The 20,446-nt window shown below is 39.6% G+C and overlaps 1 protein-coding gene and 1 long non-coding RNA gene across 2 annotated transcripts; both read left to right on the top strand.

Moving 5' to 3' along the window:
- Positions 1 to 5,096: 5,096 nt before the first annotated feature.
- On the top strand, positions 5,097 to 14,229 carry sult1st6 (sulfotransferase family 1, cytosolic sulfotransferase 6). Its single transcript, XM_074663140.1, has 7 exons — positions 5,097 to 5,769; positions 5,968 to 6,096; positions 8,286 to 8,383; positions 8,576 to 8,702; positions 10,612 to 10,706; positions 10,784 to 10,964; positions 13,925 to 14,229. The coding sequence occupies exons 1-7, from the start codon at positions 5,583 to 5,585 to the stop codon at positions 14,035 to 14,037; spliced, it is 930 nt and encodes a 309-aa protein (XP_074519241.1). The 5' UTR covers positions 5,097 to 5,582; the 3' UTR covers positions 14,038 to 14,229.
- Positions 14,230 to 18,301: 4,072 nt separating this feature from the next.
- Positions 18,302 to 19,499, top strand: LOC141785423 (uncharacterized). Its single transcript, XR_012597527.1, has 3 exons — positions 18,302 to 18,461; positions 18,537 to 18,593; positions 19,072 to 19,499. It is a non-coding gene; the product is annotated as an uncharacterized LOC141785423 (long non-coding RNA).
- The last annotated feature ends 947 nt before the right edge of the window (positions 19,500 to 20,446 follow it).

Here is a 20,446-nt window from a genome sequence, read left to right as displayed (position 1 = left end):
AAAGACGGGCTGCTGGTTTCCTAGAACAATAACAAAAGGGGAATCAAGCGTTTAAACCGACGGAACACAGAAACAGAAAACGACTTTGATTGTTCATATTAGTGTAACTGTAGCGATGACTTCCACGCATATTTCTTTTGAAGACCATAAAAATACACATTCCTCAGTAGCAATCTAACACGGCTATGCATATTCTTTATTTCAAAACTTTGACCGTCTTTAGAATCTCTCAAAGCTGTCTTATTTTAACCTGAGTAAGTTTCAAAAACGATTTCCAATGAAGCAAAGCTCCATAAAATGTTGCTTTACAGTAAATGAGAGTCTAAAAGACATGAAATAAAAGAGGATGTCTGCAGCCTGCGCCTACACTTGTCTACCACTGCATCAGTACCATATAGTCAGTAGCCTACCTGAACTGACCTGTGACCTGGTTCATTTGACTTTATTGGAAATTATAAACTAGTCATAGTCCTTTCAAATCACCCTCTACCCTCTCAAAGTCTTACACTTTGCCCCAACAGAGTACCTGCTCTCAAAACTTGGCTGTAAACCTCTGTGTGAATGTGACCCTGTCCAAACCACAGGAGGCCTCATCTACAAGGTCACATGAGGAGTGTGAAGGTTGGTCAGCTTACATTCTGAATCTTATCTAAAGCAAACAGGTTTTAACTGTATGCACTCATAATCTCCAGAAAGAAAGAATGCTCATCACTTGATGACACGACACACTGAACAATCAGGTGACCAGTCTTGCCCTCACAGTTTCCTCCTGACATACTTAGTATGCCTCAGTGGCTGTGATGAGATTAGTAGCACCCTGCAGCCAGCACACTGCGCTGAATGACAATCAGAGTGAACACAATGTTCTTGGAGATCTACTATAAAAGAAGTATTACTTAATTATATTCTGGGACTTATGTTGTTGTGTTGCTTTTTTTAATCATCAATTAATCCTAACTTTCTCTTCTCCAGGTGGAACAGTGATGTCAAACATTTCTGTCAAACTTGTAGCTGCTTAAAGATGCTTTGTGATCACATCAGGTTCAGCAGTTGGCTTGGCGGATTTAGGAGGCATGATTTGGGAAGATTTTACAAATATTGTTTGAGAAGCTGTGCAAAGAACGGAAGAGAGACTATGTTTAAAAAAGCAAAAAGAAGTTCAAATAAAAATGCACTATAGAAAGCTGATCCTGTTGTACTTAACTTTGATACCACCATCTTTTAACTTGTATCACAGGATTTTTGGTAGGGCCTTAGCCTTAGCTTTGAGTACCTCATGAAACATTTCACAGCTGCTTTCATTGGCTGACCAGTTAAACAATTACCTCTGATGTCTGCTTCCTGTAACACCAACTACCACTACTTCTACAGTTTTACTTCTATCTCTACGATTACACTAACTTAATGACAGAAATGCAAAAGAATCTCTAAAAGAGCAATGTTTAAAACAAACGTGCACATTTGGGAAAAAGTCATGTAAAGTTTGACTACCGGTAATTAAAACAGAAACTGTGAGTTTGTAGCCATACAATAACCAAGAAACCCTCTCCATCTGTGCCTTTGTTGGTTTCACATCTGCATGTAAAGTGTAGGAATTACTATGACATGTACAGCACATATCTTCACTTTTTTTCTCAAGCAATCATTTGGCCACAATGCAAACCAACACTCTGGCTTTATTGGTTTTATTAAATAAGACTAGAAAATGGGAGCTAGGCATGCATTGTAACCCCTTGCATTTGCAACAGATCTGTCTTCCAGTCAGGGTGGACCTCTGCAGGGTGAAAAGTTTGTCACACATAAAGGCAGAGACAGCGACTGAACTCTGAGCCCCCCTCTGAAAAAAAAAACACTTGAGTTGAATCACTTGTGTTCTCATGCCATTGTTTCGTTAATGGACCAGTTTTGACTGATTGGTCCCCAAATGATATGGAGTAAAAAAGGGGATGAACGTGTGACTGTGGGGCTCTGTGAGACTTGTCCTGTTGAAGGCTTTACTGTTTGCAAATCAACTTACTACAATCAACACCTGTGGCTTTGTGCTTTTTAGCTTTTGTTGTTGTACTTATTTATTTATTTTGTTTATGTAGGGTTATTTTCAAGCAACATCCTCTCACTGCAAGAAATCAAGCCGATGAGGAAGCGCTGACAACTGCAGTTTGCTGAATGTCTGGGAGGACCTGATACCACAAACACACCTGTCCTTAAAAAAGTGAATTTTACAGCAAAAATAAGCATGTTATTGCCTGGTACAAAAACGATTCCTTCCTGGAGCTAATTACACCAATGGCACACTTAAGCCCACAAAGGCTTTAAAACCTTGAATCAAAAACAGATGGATGACATCACAGAGACTTCATCCATTTATCATAAAGCCTGTGTTACTTTGCAAAAAATATCATTTAGCTGTTTGAGCATCTAGATTGTTTAACCCCTTGATGCCTTTTGTGGAGAATTTGTGATTTTTCCCGTCAGGTCTTGATGCAGCTGAAACAACCTTTGTATTTCACTAATGCCTCTTGATTCATAATCTACACACACCAAGGATCGTATCAAATGCACTCTGTCACAATACATTAGTCAGAGGGTGAACTTCTCATATCTATATACATATAATACAACTGAGTGCTGCCTATTGGTTCAAGGTGCAAAGTTGTCTATTATTTCTGCAAGAGGGCTATTTGTCTTGCAGTCAGCAGCAAACACATACATACAGACTGCAACCAGCAGACAGACAAACAGAGAGTGGACATTAAATAACTTAGTACAATAATTAAGGAGACAAATGGAAACAGAAGCGACACAAAAACACAGTATCTTTTTTAAAAGGTGATGGCAGCAGGAAAAAAGGAGTTTCTCAGCTTTGTACTGACGGCAGACTGAATCTGAGGCCTGATGGAAGCAACTTAAAAAATCCGGACAAAGGATGGCTTTGGTCAGCCAAGAGTGACTGAGCTATCTAGGGACACTTAATCTCGGAGAGGTCAGAGAGTGACCGTCCTGTAATTCCAACTCACAGTTTCACTATTCTTTGTATGTTGTCACAGTTTTCAATGCTGAGTGACCCATACCAGGTCATAATGCAGACTGTCAAAACTGATTCAATAAAACATGAATAAAACATCTTCATTAAAGTGCTGTCAACACTTAAATCCCTGAGCTCACACAGGTGAGCTTTTTTGCAAACTGCTTTGGTTGGAAGCTCTATTGCATGTGCTGTATTCAAATGTTTAATCTTTAACTCAAATTAGCATCTGCAAGATGCTAATTGCGTAAAAATACACAAACACTATAAAATGTATTTAATTAATTAAGGCAATGACGGGGGAAGTGATTTCACAAAACAAAACACCCACACAAAAATAACCCTGTCAGGATTTAGAGGCTGGGTTGATGCTTTTCTGTGACTGTTATTTGATTGACCTTTTCTTTTATCATTCATGGGGAACATTAACTGTCATTAAGCCATTGCCAGAATTTTGACTGTACAAAGGTACACTCTAAGGCTCATTTATTATGATGGCGTCAGCCTTTTTTCATTTTTTTAAAAAAGTTTCTAGAAGTAGGAAGGCAGGTTAACAACTAGTTTGTTCCCACAATTTTGGAACCTTTCCAAATGTATAATTCCCAGGATCTACAAACAGAAAAGGCTAGCTCTCATGCTGCACAAGAGTTCAAAAGTAGCTAACTAAATGGGTGCCACTTCCACAAGAAACATATTCATTCAGTTTTATTTGTTCTATTCATGGAAGTGTACAGTATGTACGTATATATATATATATATATATGTGTGTGTGTGTGTGTGTGTGTGTGTGTGTGTGTGTGTGTGTGTGTGTGTGTGTGTGTTCATCTCCAATTTTCATCCTTTCTAATTTCCCAAAATCTAAACTCAGATTCTTTTCAGTGTTTACCCCATCAACAGCTACTGAAACGCTGTCCTTCCTTTTATTTAAATTATTTCTGTCGATCCAAGGTTAAAGTTTAAGTATTTCACTTAGTAATTCCAGTTCATGTTTCAAATTGTCTCCTGAACTAAATTAATTTGTGTCATCTGCAAATAAAACGAACTGTAGTACAATTGAGACTTTCCAAAAAAAAAAAAAAAAAAAAAAAGCACTGACTTATAAAATGTGGAAGGCCACTATCAGTTCTCCTACATTCTGATTTAGTCCCTGCAAACTGCACATTTTGTTGTCTGTTTTCTAAGTAGCTTGTTATCCAGTTCAGAACAACTCCTCTCACACTAAATGGTATTAACTTAGACTTCAAAAAGTCATCATCTATTGTGTCATAGGTCTTCTGTAAAATACTGAACTCACCAACATCTAAAAACAATAACAGAGATGACCGACACATAAGGGGAGGGAAACTGGGTCAAACCAAAAGAACGTCCTGTCTTTCAAACTGCTCTGTGATACCTGTACATTTAAGGTTCCTGGTAACCTTGTGTTTTTTGTTTACTGCAACATTTCTTGGCTTTCATATATTTTGTACCTTCTTGTAAAAACATAAAATCAGAGGCACACCTTGTTGTCAGGCTCATGAGTGAGTCTTAGTCTTTCTGGTTGCATTAACCATTTTATCATTGTGGTTTACTCTGAAAGAAAGAGCAAACAGGCCTGAAACAGTTTCTTGCTTGTGTTGTACTTGGCTTAGGACAAAAGCTGCTAAATGAAACTGTAGATTTGTAGGCTGCTGTACATCCCTTCCTGTTTTCTGTGAACACAATGTTTCCACTCCTGTTAGGACATGAAATGTGAGAAACCTGGAGGTTAAAATCTCAACTGCTTCTTCCAGCTGAACTGAGCTCCATGCACATGTAAATGTACCCATGGACAGCTGCTACTACTTCAAGTCAAACACTGAAAAGTTTCTAATCTCTCTCTCTCAAAAAAGTGGTCAGCTATGTTTTCTCGAAGCCAAGTGAATCATCATGTGAATCTGAGGGTTTCTTTTTTCCTGGGGAAAGAGGAAGTCATGACATTTTGCTGATCAAACTTTGATTCAGCTCCTTCTGTTCTTTGTGAATGTTTGCTTCCCTGTGCGTGGACTTCTCTAGACCCTCCCATGTCTCTGCCTCAGATTACACAGGAAGTTATCACAGGGAGGAAAAAGTGGAGTTCATGCGTAACTATAGACGTTACATAAGGGCCCGTAGAGCAGGTCTAGAGTAGATCTTAGAGTCAGCTCTCAGACAGCCAGGCTACCAAGACAGAAAAAGGCAAACAGAGCTCATTTTACAGCAACTGAAGCACTCTGGCTTCAGGAGGAACTTCAGAAGGCTGGTCTTCTTGGTTCGAAAAGTTTGAGGGGATTTAGGCTGTGAAGAAAGAGAGCAGCGAAGAATTCCAAGAAAGATAACAACAGGAAAAGATGATGGCAGATTGAGCAGGGTGTGTTTGCACAGACTGCAGCCTTGCTGAGCTTCAACCAGCTGGGAATTGAAAAAGTAAACGCTCTGTGAATGTTTGACAAAGGGTCAAGAGCCAGCCGGGAGAGGAACAAAACTACAGGAAGAGACACACTCCAGCCCAGTCAGATCCTAGCTTCTGGTTCTTCTGCACTCAAAGTCAGCTGTAGTCATGTCGCAGGAGGGAGAGATTACCTACAGTGAGGCCATTGAGAAGGCGAAAGCGTCTATCATCCGCTTCCCTCTCTCTCCAATCAGAGGAATTCCACTCATGAACTACATCGCTCAGAACTGGGACTCCATCTGGGCTTTCCGTCCGGACCCTTCGGACCTTCTCATCGCCACTTACCCCAAAGCAGGTACACTCTCAGCAGATTCAGCACACGGCTTCGCTCATGACCTCCGGCTGCAGCTTCTACTTTGGACCTGATGAGAGTGAATCTTTGCATGTTCCTGAGCTGTCTGATGTTTTGTAGAGGAAATTGTAGATAAAGTTTTATCTTGAGCTGTTTTTCACATCATGCTGATGGCTGCATTAAATCTTACTTCTACATCAGGCACCACATGGACTCAGGAGATAGTCGACCTGCTGCTTCACAATGGAGATGCTGATGTGTGCAGACGGGCTCCCACACCTGTGCGCAGCCCTTTCCTGGAGATCTGCTCCCCACCGCCCATCCCCTCAGGTGTGTGACACAGTTATATTTTCATGCATACATCAAATACATTACTCCTTACATGATATTCATCACTGGAATTAATGCAAACATGGATGGAGACTACAGCCCTATAATACACCGTCTGTGTTAGTTTACAGAAATACTCAGTGGGTTGAAGCAGCTTTCCTTAGCTCGTCATTTGATTGACCTTTGCCTTTATCATTCCTGAGGAACAGTAATAATCTTTCAGCCTCTGCCAATTCTTTGAATGTACAAAAGTTCACCCACAGTATAATTCTTCATGATGGCTCTAGCTTTTTTTACTAACTTATTCCGGTGTTAAAAATTTACTAAAAGCAGAAAGGCAGGTCAAAGACTATTCAACCCTCAGAAACCAAACAGTGTCCGTGTTTTCTCTGCAAAGTGAAGTCCTGCACCACCACAGTTTGAGGACAGCCATGGATATGGGCTGATGTAACTCAGTCATGTCTTTGTGCAAAGTAACTGAAAAATAAGGAATTAGTGTGTACATCACATTTTTAGATCCCCTCTGACAAAGGAACATAGGAAAAATAGAGTAGAGACAAATTGCTGGTTAAACTTTTGATTCTTTTTCGATTTTTGAGGTGGTGATTCAGTTTGAGATGTGATTCTTCAATATATTTCGGATTTTTGTGATTTTTAGTTTGCTTTTTTAACACCAGACCATGTGAAAGAATGAATGTGTTAAGTATGATGTCTACAGACTATGTCAGGAGCCATATTTTCCCCAACATGCACACCTCATGAGTCAGAGAGAAACATTAATTAAATTAAAATTAAAAAAAAGGAAAGAAAAAAAGAAAAGATAATGAATATTTTTGAGAAAAATCCCAATTTAATAAGCTTAAAACAAAAGTCCTGATACCCCTGTGAATCTTTTTTTTTTCACACCCCTACTAAATATTGTCTGGTAGTTTTTAAGATTTATTTAGGTGAGCAGACATTTCAACTTTTCCAGACCTAGCTTATAAACAAAGATTCAAATGAAGGACTTAGATCTACAAGTAAATAAATAAATAAATAAGTAAATAAATAAGTAAAAGAAGTCTTGGAAATAAATAAATAAATAAATAAATAAATAAATAAATAAATAAATAAATAAATAATAAAAATAAATAAATAATAAATAAACAAATAAACAAATAAACAAATAAATAAATAAATAAATAAATAAATAAATAAATAAATAAATAAATAAAGTTTTGGAAATAAATAAATTAAAAGAAAATTAATTAAATAGATAAATAAATAAATTAATAAAATTTGAAAATAAATAAATGAATAGATAAATAAATAAAAGTTGTTTAACAAAAATATTGATACTTAGATGCATCAATCATCTTTCTCCCACCCCTACATTAAAAGAATCCACAAATTTTGATGTTCAGTTTGTTTTGTTTTTTTACCCACTGTGAACTCACTTTCACTGTAACATGAATTCCTGCACTTCTTTGAGTTCAAGACAAACATGACTAAAGCTAGATGTAACTCAACAACGGCTCCTGAGCAGTGTAACAGAATCAATATGCAGTAATCATTACAACATTATTACAAGCTGTTCGCTCATTATAAACTATATACAGTCAGTACTGTCTCTACTTTTGACACAGTTTATAGTCTGCATGTCAGAGGCCTCATGTCAATCTGCAGAGCAGCTTCTGTCTGTGATGAGACCGAGTGCTGAAAAACTCTGAGCAGAAACTTTACGCCTTCAACACGACGCCATGGGAAGCAAAACACAAAGGATCTTTGAATCATGAACACAGGGTGTGTTTCCATCATCAGGGCTTATTTTTTCTTCAGAGTTTAGCTATAAAAACAGTTGATTTTCTGCATGGTTTCAAAAAAGACATGAGAATCAGATAAAATGATGATAAAATTGTCCCGTCTTCTGCAGCCTGTTCAGACATGTTACTAACATCACTTTGATACATTCAGGTATCCTCTGGAACTTCAGAGCCTGAAAATGTGGTTGTTTTTTCAGTTTTTGGAGAGGACACGTGGTTTGCAAATGCCAGTCATTAGGAAAAAAGTTGTATTATGGTTGGCAGGATTGGGATCCTTAAGGTTAAGTTGGTAAAATTCTGGAAAAAAAATACACTTAGAGAAGGGAAAGGAAGACACAAAAGCTCCTTTCACTGGTTCAAATCCTTTCCCCTGAATTCTTGTTTCAGGTCTTGATCTTCTCAGAAAAATGGAGCCCCCAAGAGTTATCAAAACACATCTTCCTTTTCAGCTGGTGCCCCCTGGATTTTGGGAAAACAAATGCAAGGTGAGACTCGACTGAGAGCAAAACACTGTCAGGAATTTTTCTGCCTGACACTGAACATAATAATGACAAGAGGGTGAAAGTTTGCTGCTGAAATGCACTTAAAAGGTGTTAAAGGTGAACAATACAGCACCAGTATCAGGTAACCCATTCTGTTTGTTGTTATTAACCCCTCCTTTCTTACCATGTGTAAAGGCCATCTATGTGGCACGCAACGCCAAGGACAACCTGGTGAGCTACTTCTACTTTGACAAAATGAACCAAACTCAGCCTGAACCCGGGCCCTGGGAGGGATACATCCAAAAGTTCATGAGAGGAGAATGTAAGTAGATCAAAACACACACCTGGGTGTATGCTGAAGAAAACCGGCTGAACCTGTTTGCACAAAGCCCCGGTCCGAATCAGGCACATACCATCAAATTGTGATTTTCCGCTAAGAAAACAACACTGGTACTCTTTAACAGAGAGACCCACTAGATAACTTAGATCTGTGTTTTCTCTGTGTTTTCAAAGAGGTTCCTGTGAAAACATTCAGTCTGAGGCCCCCTTTACAACACAAATTTTCACCCCAAAACAAAAAATGCAGAGGAAAAAAAAAAAAATCAGTGTTTACACAGGACTGAAAACACTGTAGTAAGCATGCCAGGCCTGTAGAGGGCGCTTTAACTGTCTTGTCCAGAAGCAGCTTTTGGTAGATCTCCACTGAAGTAGAATTGGGTCGATCATCTGGTGTATTGGTGAATGCTGAGAGCAGAAGTGTATCAGCAGATATATCTTTACATCAGGGCTGTCAATCAATTGAAATATTTAACCCTGATTAATCATATGATTGTACACAGTTAACTCGCGATTAATCTCAAAATGATTACACTTTAAAAAAAAAATCTTTTCCAAATATACCTTAAAGCAGTGTTCCCCACTCCTGGTCTTGGGGACCCTCTGCCCTGCATGTTTTAGATGTTACTCCACGTCATCAAGCTCTGCTCCAGCCTGATAACGAGCCATTCATTTGAATCAGGTGTGCTGGAGTGGGGTAACATCTAAAACATGCAGGGCAGGGGGGCCCCAGGCCCAGGATTGGGAAACAGTGCCTTAAAGGGATAATTTTCAAGTTTTTAAACTTCCTGTTTTTTAAGGCAGCTCAGCACAAACTGGTAGAGCTCATGCATCACAACAACAGACACATCGTCCAACAAGAACTTTTGGTCAGGAAAAAAGTTAATTCTCTAGACACTTCACACTTGAAAAACAATCTCACACAATGTGTCTCTGCAGCCCCTGTATGCTTGGTCAGCAAGTGGGACTCAACGTACTCCGGTGTGACATCTACAGTAAATGCAGATAACTTTGTCCTTGTCCAGAGAACCATCTGACCGTGCTTTGGAGCTGTGTTTCCCTCTCAAAATGCCGGCTTTACTCATTTCTCCTTGTCAGCCACAATGTTTTGTTAGTGCTGTATCGATTCCTGATTTCCCAACCTACAGGGTGCGCCGAGGGTCATATATATCTTTTATGCTTATGTGCCTTTAGGGACTCCATAGAGTCCTGCCACAGATGCAACTGCACTTATTACCAAATGAATAATCCTGTTTCACAAGACAAACAGAAACCATGTTTGAGAAAACTTTCTGTGATGTGTTTTTTTTTTTTTCTAGTTGGCCTCTATTTCCTCATTCCTTAACATAACAGAAGCAGGTTTCAGATTTATACTGCAGCTGGTCAGCAGGGGGAGCTCTAAATCTATTGGCTTCAATGCCAACAAGGGCTAATTATCTTCATCTTAATGTACACTCGATGGTTGGCATCTGTCTGTTTTGCAAAGGGTCAAGATTTGAGTTGTAACAAACAGTTTATTTCCACTTTTTCACTCTTTAATGAGGCACTTTCTCATGTGCTATCATTCAGCCTTCTGAATTTAGCTACAATCACCGTGCACAACCCCCCGGTTCTTTTCAGAGATTCCAGTGTGTTTTATCTAATTGATAAACACATGGGTTGTTGGTAATTTCTGAAGATTTATGTTGTTGTCCAGATTTACTGCAGGCAGTCAAACATTTGCAGGAGAGTTAATGAAGAAGTTAATAATTCAGGAGTCTTCCCTCTGAGATGGCATCTGTCCTTTGTTCTGATGGAAGTGTTAACCTTTAGCTGGTGGGAAGCAGAGTGTCCATGATGTGTGTTTATTAAAAGTTGTTCACATGAAGTTTGTCTGTTGGATAATGTTTCCTCAGTGTCCTGGGGCTCCTGGTATGACCATGTCAAAGATTACTGGACAGAGAAAGAGAAACACAACATTCTTTACCTTTTCTACGAAGACATGAAAGAGGTAAAAATACTCAGACGTGGGCTCAGTATCACCCAAACATGCTACAGACACAGCTGTGATCATATTTCTTTCCCCAGAATCCTCGGCGGGAGGTAGAGCGCATTATGAAGTACCTGGATCTGACGCTCTCTGATGACATCATCGATCGAATTGTGGAGCTCACCTCGTTTAAGAGCATGAAGGAGAACCCAATGGCTAACTACTCCTGCGTCCCCAGGCCGGTGTTTGATGAGTCCATCTCTCCGTTCATGAGAAAAGGTGCATCACACAGCTACACACACATTCATGTCATGAAATACAAAAACACCGAGCCATTACTGGGGGGGAAGAGTCGTCATCTCTCAGTCTGAAGGTTGAGGGTCTGATTCCCTGCAGTCATATGCTGAAGTGTCCTTGAGCAGGACACTGAACTCTGAATTGCTCCCACTGTTGGTCAGTGCTGTGTGGTTGCTGTTAGATATAAGCTGATGGTTTACTATGATACAAGTCTCACACCCTCTGTGTGCAGATGTGTTGTGGATGTGTTGTGGATGAGTGAAAGAGACCTGAAGTATGAAGAGCTTTGAGCTCTCAGAAATACTAAGCACTGCTCCATTTACCACCAACAGAAACTCAAAGTGTCAAAGACACAGAGCCTGTTTCATCAGGAATCACTGGCTCTGTGAAAATGAAGGAAATGTGCGGATTGATAAAACTGGGAAGTGAGACTCTTGTTTTAACTCTGTAGTAACATCCTCACTGCACAATAACTTCCTCTTTGTTCCTGTGAACTCCCACGTAACTCTGCTCACACTCAAACCCTGTCAACACTGCTCACTCTGAGATTTAGCTCTTTTTTTTTTAGATAAAGAGTTAAGAATATCTTATATTTTTTTAATTATTCATTTTATATTTGAAAGTTATTCTTTCGCCTCTGCAAAGTCTGTCTTTGTTCTTCTTTTCCCTCCCTTTGATCAGTACAGTAGCACCCCCCAGAGGTTACTGAGGAGTTACTGCTGATTTTTTTTTCCAGAGGGAATTTTATCCCCAATGCACAACTACTTTGTTAAGTTTAAAGACAATTCTTTCAGACAGAACAGAGAGTTTCAGCTGGTTTAGTGTGTCAAATGTTGACACCATGTACAGAAGTAGCCATTTTTGCAGTTTGTATTTTTTCTTTAAAGATGCTGTGAGGAGGGTGTGTTTTAGTTGGACCAGGCGTTTGTTTGTTTTGGAAAAATTTCTCTTTGTTAAGTCAACTTTTAACAGATACAAATGGATATTTCTCTCCTGTTTATCTTTCTTCTGCTCTCTTGTCCTTTTTCTGTCTGACAGTTAAGCCCCTGTGTCCACCATCACTACAAAATTAATCACAGAAATGTGCCGAAGTCAAACTGGCTCTGCTCGACCCAATAAGGGAGCTAAGAAGTAGCATTTAAACCTCGTACTATGTTGGAAAAAAATTGCATTGGTTATGTTGGGGGTTATTTTGAACAGTTCTGTGTAAATCCCCTTAAAACAGTCAAAAAACAGGTAAAACCAATAACAGCTTTGTTTTAGGTTATAAAAACATTTAGAGGAGACAAACAAAACATTTTCAGTCTCTAAACTATATTTAGTACCTATTCAGTTAAAGGCTTCCCTTTTTCACATTGTTTTTCATTTCCTCGCCCCATTTTCTCAGATTCTCCTTCTTCATCATTTTCAGTGTTCTCCACATGTTAGATAGAATGTCCCTGTGTGCTTTCTGTCATTTTACAGTTGACATGAGAGAAAAATGTTTTGTTGTCCTCTTCGAAAGGACAGACCAGGAAAAACACACACCGAAGTGCTCTCTGTGGAGCCAAAACACACACTCAAGTGTTTTTTTTTTTTTAGCCAAAACCTGAGCTAAAATGCCCTCCTGGTTTGCAAACACAGTAAACTGCCTTTGGGTGGAAAAAATGCATGCTCAAGTGCTCTCCTTTTTTTTATTTCTTTTTTTTTTTTTATTTTGGCCCCTTCCCATTAAAAAGTCAGTGCTCGCCACTAGTGATGTTGACCATTTTATATTATCATTTCTAGATGCCGATGTCCTTCTGACGGAGAGACAACTCCAGAATTGTCCCCTGAATCCTCTTTATTGTAGGAAAACTAACAATCTGGATCATTAGTAACTGAATAACTAAAATCTTTCCTCTGCAGCACTATCCCAGTTCAAAATCTGCGATGAAGCTTCTTTAGCTGGAAACATACCTGGGCTCATTTTTGGTGTATGTGTCAAAGAGATGATGTGAGAACATTGACAAGGACAAGGGGGAGAAAGCTCCCCCATGAAAACAGAAATGTGTCAAATTGACCCTCGACATAATATAAGGATTAAGAAAAATATATGATATTATTAATATATGATATTATATATAATATATGATATTATTATGATAATCTTATTTAAAAGTGTGGATTACAATCAGGAATATATCTAGAAGAGAGACTTTTTCAAAAACAGTTTGAAACTCCTCACAGCATCTTTAAGCTTGTGTAAGACTGGGAGTGGGGATGGGGTTAAGTGTTCACATGTTGTTTTTGGAAAAAGGAAAAAGTTCCTATTTGTCTTTGTTGACCCGCTCGTGGCCTAATTGTGACCTCTCAGAAGCCAAAACCTGTGTGAAAGTGCCCTCCTGGTTGGCAAAGCACACGTAACTGCCCTTTTGGGTGGTTACAACATGATAAGCTGTCCTCTTGGGTGGCAAAAAGCTCTATGTACCTGATTTTTCTTCTTTTCACCCCTGCCCTTTAAAAAGTCTGTGCACACCACTTCACTTAGGTTTTTATTTGTTTTGAGGTTTTTTTTTTTCTATTGTTGCAAACAATGAGGTGATAGACACGTCATGACAATATGAGAATTAATCTCATGACACAAAACTAAAGTGGGGAAAATAGCAGGTTTTATAGGTACAGGTGGTCCTAGTGTGTTGATCCGCTTTTTCAATGACAAAACACACTTTTACAATCGTTTTTGAATTATTCTGCGGACACCCAAGCTATGGTTCACGGACCCCTGAGGGTCCTGGGACCCTACTTTGAGAAACACTGCATTAAGGGAAAGTTTTTATTTGCCCTCGGTGAAGTCCTTTACTACCATAACTGCTGCAAACAGAGTTTCATGTGTGTGTGTGTGTGTGTGTGTGTGTGTGTGTGTGTGTGTGTGTGTGTGTGTGTGTGTGTGTAACCTTTCTCTGTTGGTCTCTGTATTAAAGGTGAAGTTGGGGATTGGACAAATCATTTCACAGCTGACCAATCAAAGATGTTTGATGAAGACTACGAGAAGCAGATGAAAGGAGCCAACATACCGTTCAGGACCCAGCTCTAGAAGACTTTAGGGGTTTTTGTGCTTGAGACCGTCCTGCAAACTATACAGACTAAAGAACTGATGTTTAGCAGTGAAGAGAATATGTAACCAGCTCAGAGCCACCAAATAAAAAACAATGAAATGAGATAATGATTAAAAATAGAGGATTTGTTGATGCAAAGACTGAAAATACTGCACTTTGATGTGATGCATTGGACCATCATCTACATGTTTGCTCAAAGTTTGATCAATTAAAGTGTGCTACAAAACATGAGTCCATGGGTTTGTAATCATCACTTTATTGCAGCTTATCACGTAAACAATATATAAGACCAAAAGTGTTGTGACTGAGACATGCCCATTTTACGTCATGAGACCTCCAACAGAGTCCACTGAGCGCATGAAGCCTGTAGAGCCCGCCAGCAGCTGGAGGCACGAAGAGTTTTTTTAAACTGCCCAAATGAAGTCATTCTGCAACCCTACACCACACTGTACAGAGCCCAGCTAAAGCAGGGAGGCTGCACGAGACACGAGCAACAAAGACTAGGAAGGAAAGAGCTGGAAAGTCAATCATATGAAAATGGACAGAGGACACAAAAACACAACAGATGAGAATATCCGAATCATTTTACAGCTGACCAATCAAATGTGTTCGATGAAGACTACGAGAAGCAGATGAAAAGAGCCAACATACTGTTCAGGACCCAGCTCCAAAAGATTTTAGGGTTTTTTTGTGCTTGAGACAGTCCTGCAAACTATACAGACCAAAGAACTGATGTTTAGCATTAGATGACGACAAGCAGCTGGATGCAATCAAATGGAGCTTTACTTCTTCTTGCCCGGACAAGGAGTTACAACTTCAGAGTGACAAGCAGTCAGAGTTTACAGGATTTCAGAATAGTTCAAATACCTTAAAAAAATATATGCAATACATACAAGAATCTAAATTTTTCTCACAGCCATTTTTATCATTTCTTTTTGTCACTACTGTTTTGAGTTTTCATATTTTATTCCATAACTTGTATTGTATTGTCTTCTCATATTTTATGGCTAAGTTTGCATTAGTTGCCAAGTAAATTTTACATCATTTCCTAAGTTTGATTTTCCCTCTAACAAGGCAGAATGAAGATGAATAGTTTCAGGACACTCCAAACTTTTTCAGAACATTTTACTTTATTCCTCATTTCCCATGTTTTCCCTAATTAGAAAATTGGGCCATCATTTCCCAGATTTTCCAGGATTCACAATTAGATACACAGTAAGGACAAGGTGTTTAATGTTCAGCCTGATAAACTACATTGTTTTTGCAAATACTGACAAACTTTGAATTTGATGCCTGCAACACATTCCAAAAAAAGCTACCCTGTCAACACATCCATGCGGGGCCCATGTGGGTTGGATCTGGACTGGTGAATGGGCCCCATTTGGGCTGCCCAGCTGGGTCCCAGTCAATTTTTTCCGGGGGTTTCATGGTGGCCCCATGTAGGCAAGCCCAGATGGGCTCAAGGTGGGCCTTACATGGGCCCTAGCTAAAACCCACAAGGGAAACCTAGGTTTCTCCCATCTGGGGCCCACACTAGCTGGGCCCCATGTGGGCTGATTATGGGTCCCATATATGTACCATTAGGGACACATAATCAGCCCACATGGGGCAGATTTTGGTTGCCCATTATTATTGTTATTACAAATTTATATTTAACACTCATGCCATGCAGTTATTTTTATACTAGGTAAAAGAACAAAGAGACAACTAAATGCAGTTACCTTTTTTTATTTGTACTTTTCCAGCAAAAAATGTAAAATACTTTGCCAAACTTACAGCTCCTTTTAAAGAGAAGTTTCTGAAAAAAATCACTCATTTTCCACATCAAATGAGCCTGAAGTCCTTGTTGTGGTGTTGCTTGTTGGGTCTGACGGGCCTGTCTATTACCTCCCCAGTCCCTAGCCCCAATGAGCCACTTGGCAACAGCCTCCTCTGCATCTTTTCGGGTGATTTGACTGATCATGGCGCTTTTCTTTAAGCTTCCTGCAAAAAACAAACATAACAGCCACTTAATTCATGTGACAACACAACTCTCGGCCAGGACTGCAAAAGCAAGAAGAGGCACGTCTTAAATAATTTAGCTTAATTCTAATTCATCAAAGAGTTAAAGGACCTATACCTAATTTTGACAATGGTGCAGGGTCACTAAAATTTTAAATTTAATTTTTTTTGTGATCCACACAATCCTTGACTTTCATAATGAATTCCTAACATACAAATTCTTCACAGGGATTAAAATCATGTTTCACAACTTGTAGGAGGAAAAACCACTTAAAAACAACAAAAAACACCAATTCATCTGCCAGTTAATAGGAATCAAAAGCCTTTCAAAAGACAAAAATGTATTTTTGGACAAAATGCCTCCCTTTAAAATATAATGAAGGACAAAACTAATTTTATTCCACCGCTTTAAGAAGCTCAGTAAGGAGTTCGAGTCAAACAAGATGGTGCACAAGAGACGATGGTACTTAAATCAAGGAGTAGAGAAAAATCTCTGAACACTGTCTTTTTTTAAAGGCATTTATTGCAGCATTTCTGTCCTACTGACCCTCATGAGGGACTGCAAGAGATTTCTCTCCAGTCCTCAGCACTATTAAAAACATGCACAAAGTGGTGTGCTTGGACTTAAAGGGGTGCGGCAAAGACTCACCAGACAAACCAATATAATAAAATATTATAAAAAACAACAGAAAACGTGACTCTTACATTTAGGTGCACACGACGTTTCTCTATCAGCATTTTGGCCCGCTGCTATTAAGCTAAAATATATATTTTTAAAAGCCTCTGGTTGTATCGTTGTGGTGCTGTGGCCATACCTGTTTTGTTTTTGCTGTGGAGGCGGAGGGAGCATGCAGAGGCGTGGAGCAAGCCTGGGACGCAGGAGGGGTGGGGCAGACGCCGGTGTGGCTTGTGAACACAGAAGAGGAGAGAAAGTGGTTCGTGTGTGCCGCAAATAATACAATAAAGTAATGAACTAATAAAATATAATATACACCAGTATTACAGGAACGGTTAATTTATAAGTTTAAACAAAAATATGGACATTTAGCTTAAAAGCACAGGAAATGGCACATGGTGACAGTAAAGCCCCGTAAAAATATTATAAAACGTATAGCTGCTAGCCGATAACATTTTGATGGTTTTCATAAGGACTTATAGTGTTTGTATCATATATATGCAACAAGTGCCAACGTAAAATGCCTCAGGTCTGCATTGGCGGGATAATTTTAAAACAGTTTAATCTATGTCTGTTTGACTACCTTTTTAGATGCACAGTCTATTCCGTTTAAAGTTATGTCAACCACAAAAAAATCTGAAGATATGCTTCATATTTACTTAAAGATGGGACTCGTGTGCTCAACATCAAGGTTTTTACCAAAGCTTACTACAGCTAGCAGTAGCACTAGCGTTAGCTTACATTAGCAAAAAGCTGACTAGTCCTGTCCGCTCAAAAAAAAAAAAAACACTTTTAACATCATGTGGTAGAAAAAAACTCCAGATTATCATCACAGGGGATATAAGCTTATTCTCTTCGTGATTAAGTTGATTCTTACCTGAGGGTGAGCATATCCCGGTTTCAAGCAGCAAACCTGCAGCAAACTGTGAAGGCGGCAAACTGTGAAGGCGGCAAACTGTGAAGGCGGCAAACTGTGAAGGCGGCAAACTGTTGCTGGGCAGACGAACTTTTTTTTTTTTTTTTTTTTCTCGAAGGGGGTGGAGTTTTCCCAAAAAGTTTTCTTGTGGGAAAGCAGTGCGGTGCTGTTTTCAAGGTTTGAATATAGAGTTTATGTATGAGTTTGTTTGCATTTTTTAAGAGTATTATTTGAGAAAGATGCATGACAAAACATATTGAATTGTAAATCAATATAGAAATTGCTAAAGCAACTTTTGAGTTTATTGCCCTAACCTTCATATAAAAGTGGGCCCAGGTCAGTCATTATTGTTAAAATTCATCCATGCCTGACATAATCAATTTTGAACATTTTTGAGTGGAGTCCATATAGAGCCCACCTATTGCCCATGCTTAATTTAGCCTATCTACTGCCCACCTACTGCCCAACAGCGATGCCCAGCTGTAGCCCACTTATTGCCCAAACTTAGTTTAGCCCGCCTACTGCCCATGTGGGGCCCAACAACAAAGCCCACTCTAAGCCCAACCTTAATTTTGCCCATCTACTGCCCGCCTATTGCCCTTGTGGGGCCCAACAACGAAGCCCACTTGTAACCCAGGTAAAAAACCTTCAGCTGCCTCTCAGCATAATCTCAGGTGCGTCATGACGTCACGCTGTATGTCATGCGGTCAGGTGACCGGGCGTAGCAAATTAAAACGGCGCAGGCCGGGAGGGAAATACACAGTTCAATCGATCGTGGATAGAGCCCTCTCTGGAGACGATTGCTGCAGGTAAATACATCCATAAAAGTCTATTTTTGCCGTTTATCCTCACTTCAACTAAACTAACATAACATAAAATCACAGGAAGCCAACTACCAGCGCCGACGACGGGCCGATCGCGTTGATTTAACTCTGGAACCGGTGAGTTCTGAAACTTAGCTCCGCTTAGCCTAGCCAGCTCCATTGATTTACCTGGAGCGGTTAGCATGGTCTTTTATGCCTGATTTCTCAACATGTGTTTAACCAAATGAAACGCACTTTATGTCGATTCATTGTTGAAGTATTCTTTGTATGTGACTGTCATTTAGTAGCTATCTGTTGCACTTTGATGCTCCAAACGTAGCATTTTTTGGGTCATTGTTACTCGTGCTTCAAGGCACTTTAAAGCCACACTTGAGCTGCTATGATGCATCGATGCACTTTGACAACTTTATACGAACTCAGTATGATGTTTGTATTACAGTTATGGTATAATATTGTACAATATGAGATTATTTTTTACTTAAGTATGATGCAACCTGCATTATTTATGCTGTGAATTGATTAGACGTCTTGTGAATGAGATGAACTTATATGTGCACACAAAGAGTTTACTCTGGTCCTGTTACTTTTTATTCAGGCCAGGTTTGATGGCGAGCTATGAGCCTATGATGAATCCAGTGACTTCTATGAGCCTATGATGAATCCAGTGACTTCTATGAGCCTATGATGAATCCAGTGACTTCTATGAGCCTATGATGAATCCATTGACTTCTATGAGCCTATGATGAATCCATTGACTACTGTGAGCCTGTGATGAATCCATTGCCTTCTGTGAGCCTGTGATGAATCCATGATCGGTTAGGTCACAAACCCCAGGCAGCTCATCCTGCTCTGCCCAATCCATCCTCCTGCTCTGGCCGGGCTGGTAGGAGGCTTCTTGCAGCCGCCTTTCTTTATTTCATTCTTTCTTCTTTCTTTCATTCTCCCTTGTCCTAGAACCCTCAAATCACGCACTCACGCCTCACACTAACACGTCCCCGAGGGAACAAAAAGGACTGAACTTTACATGGGAAGAATTCAGTGATCAAACACACTGCATTTATGAACTGGTGTTGAGCTTCTATTATTTATTGTGCAATTGTTGTTTTTTTTTGTCATGTGTGTCTCTATAATATATGATGATCATCAAAACATACTTGTCTCAGTCTCTCTCTCCGCTCCTTGAGTCAAACTAAGAGTCTTCTGATATATTAGCCTTACCAACCTCTTAACTGTTCATGTGATACACATGTTACATAATTTTTGGCGAGCTAGCCAGGAGCGGAGATAGTGTTTAGACTGTTGTATTGTGATTAATTATATATTTACAAATCATGGAAACATTTGAGAAACATGGCATTAAAATTCCTAATTCAGTCTTAATACAGGACGCGACCAAAACAGCAACCGATGATGAAGCCATAGACTTTTTAAAGCGGTTCGGCTCGGTTTCTAAAGCAGTGGTTATTGATGAGCCTGATTCGTTCTTTGATCAATCCATTGTAGTAGAGTATAACTCAGGCGCTCCACTGGTTTCGTTGCGAAAGATTTTGCCTTACACATACGTGTGTGAGAAGGATAAGGTAACGTATGAGATTTTGGACTTGTCTACACTCTGTGCCGATGAAGTAGGTAAACTTCAGACTAAAAACTATCTAGAAGAACTAGAAAAAGTTGCTAGACTAACAGGACAAGATTATGCTGTTGTGTTAACCGGGGTGATGTCTCTGCTTGGCCAAACTGTCACCAAGCTTCAACCCACTGTTGATGAGGACAGTAAAGGAGAGCTGCCACTGGCTACCAATGTCAACATTCTTCCTTCTGCACTATCTTCAGCCACTGACATGCATCATCCAAGTGTTCCAGTCGATCCAGCCCTAAACCCAAGCCAGGTTAAAGTGGAATCAGACCCCACTGTTCAGAACCCACCAAGACTCTCACTGCCAACTATGACACAACATGAACTGAATCCT

Source organism: Halichoeres trimaculatus, unplaced genomic scaffold, assembly GCF_033239565.1.
Source record: "Halichoeres trimaculatus isolate MK-OKI-2021-1 unplaced genomic scaffold, fHalTri1.1 fHalTri1_scaffold_23, whole genome shotgun sequence".
NCBI lineage: Eukaryota > Metazoa > Chordata > Actinopteri > Labriformes > Labridae > Halichoeres > Halichoeres trimaculatus.
Note: the sequence above shows the minus strand (reverse complement) of the source record. Positions and strands in the feature narration are given on the sequence as shown.

Coding starts and splice junctions, on each gene's coding strand:
- sult1st6 (XM_074663140.1), top strand. CDS start 5,583: ATGTCGCAGGAGGGAGAGATTACCTACAGTGAGGCCATTGAGAAGGCG. Junction 6,097..8,285: donor CCCACCGCCCATCCCCTCAG/GTGTGTGACACA, acceptor TTCTTGTTTCAG/GTCTTGATCTTCTCAGAAAA. Junction 8,703..10,611: donor AAAGTTCATGAGAGGAGAAT/GTAAGTAGATCA, acceptor ATGTTTCCTCAG/TGTCCTGGGGCTCCTGGTAT.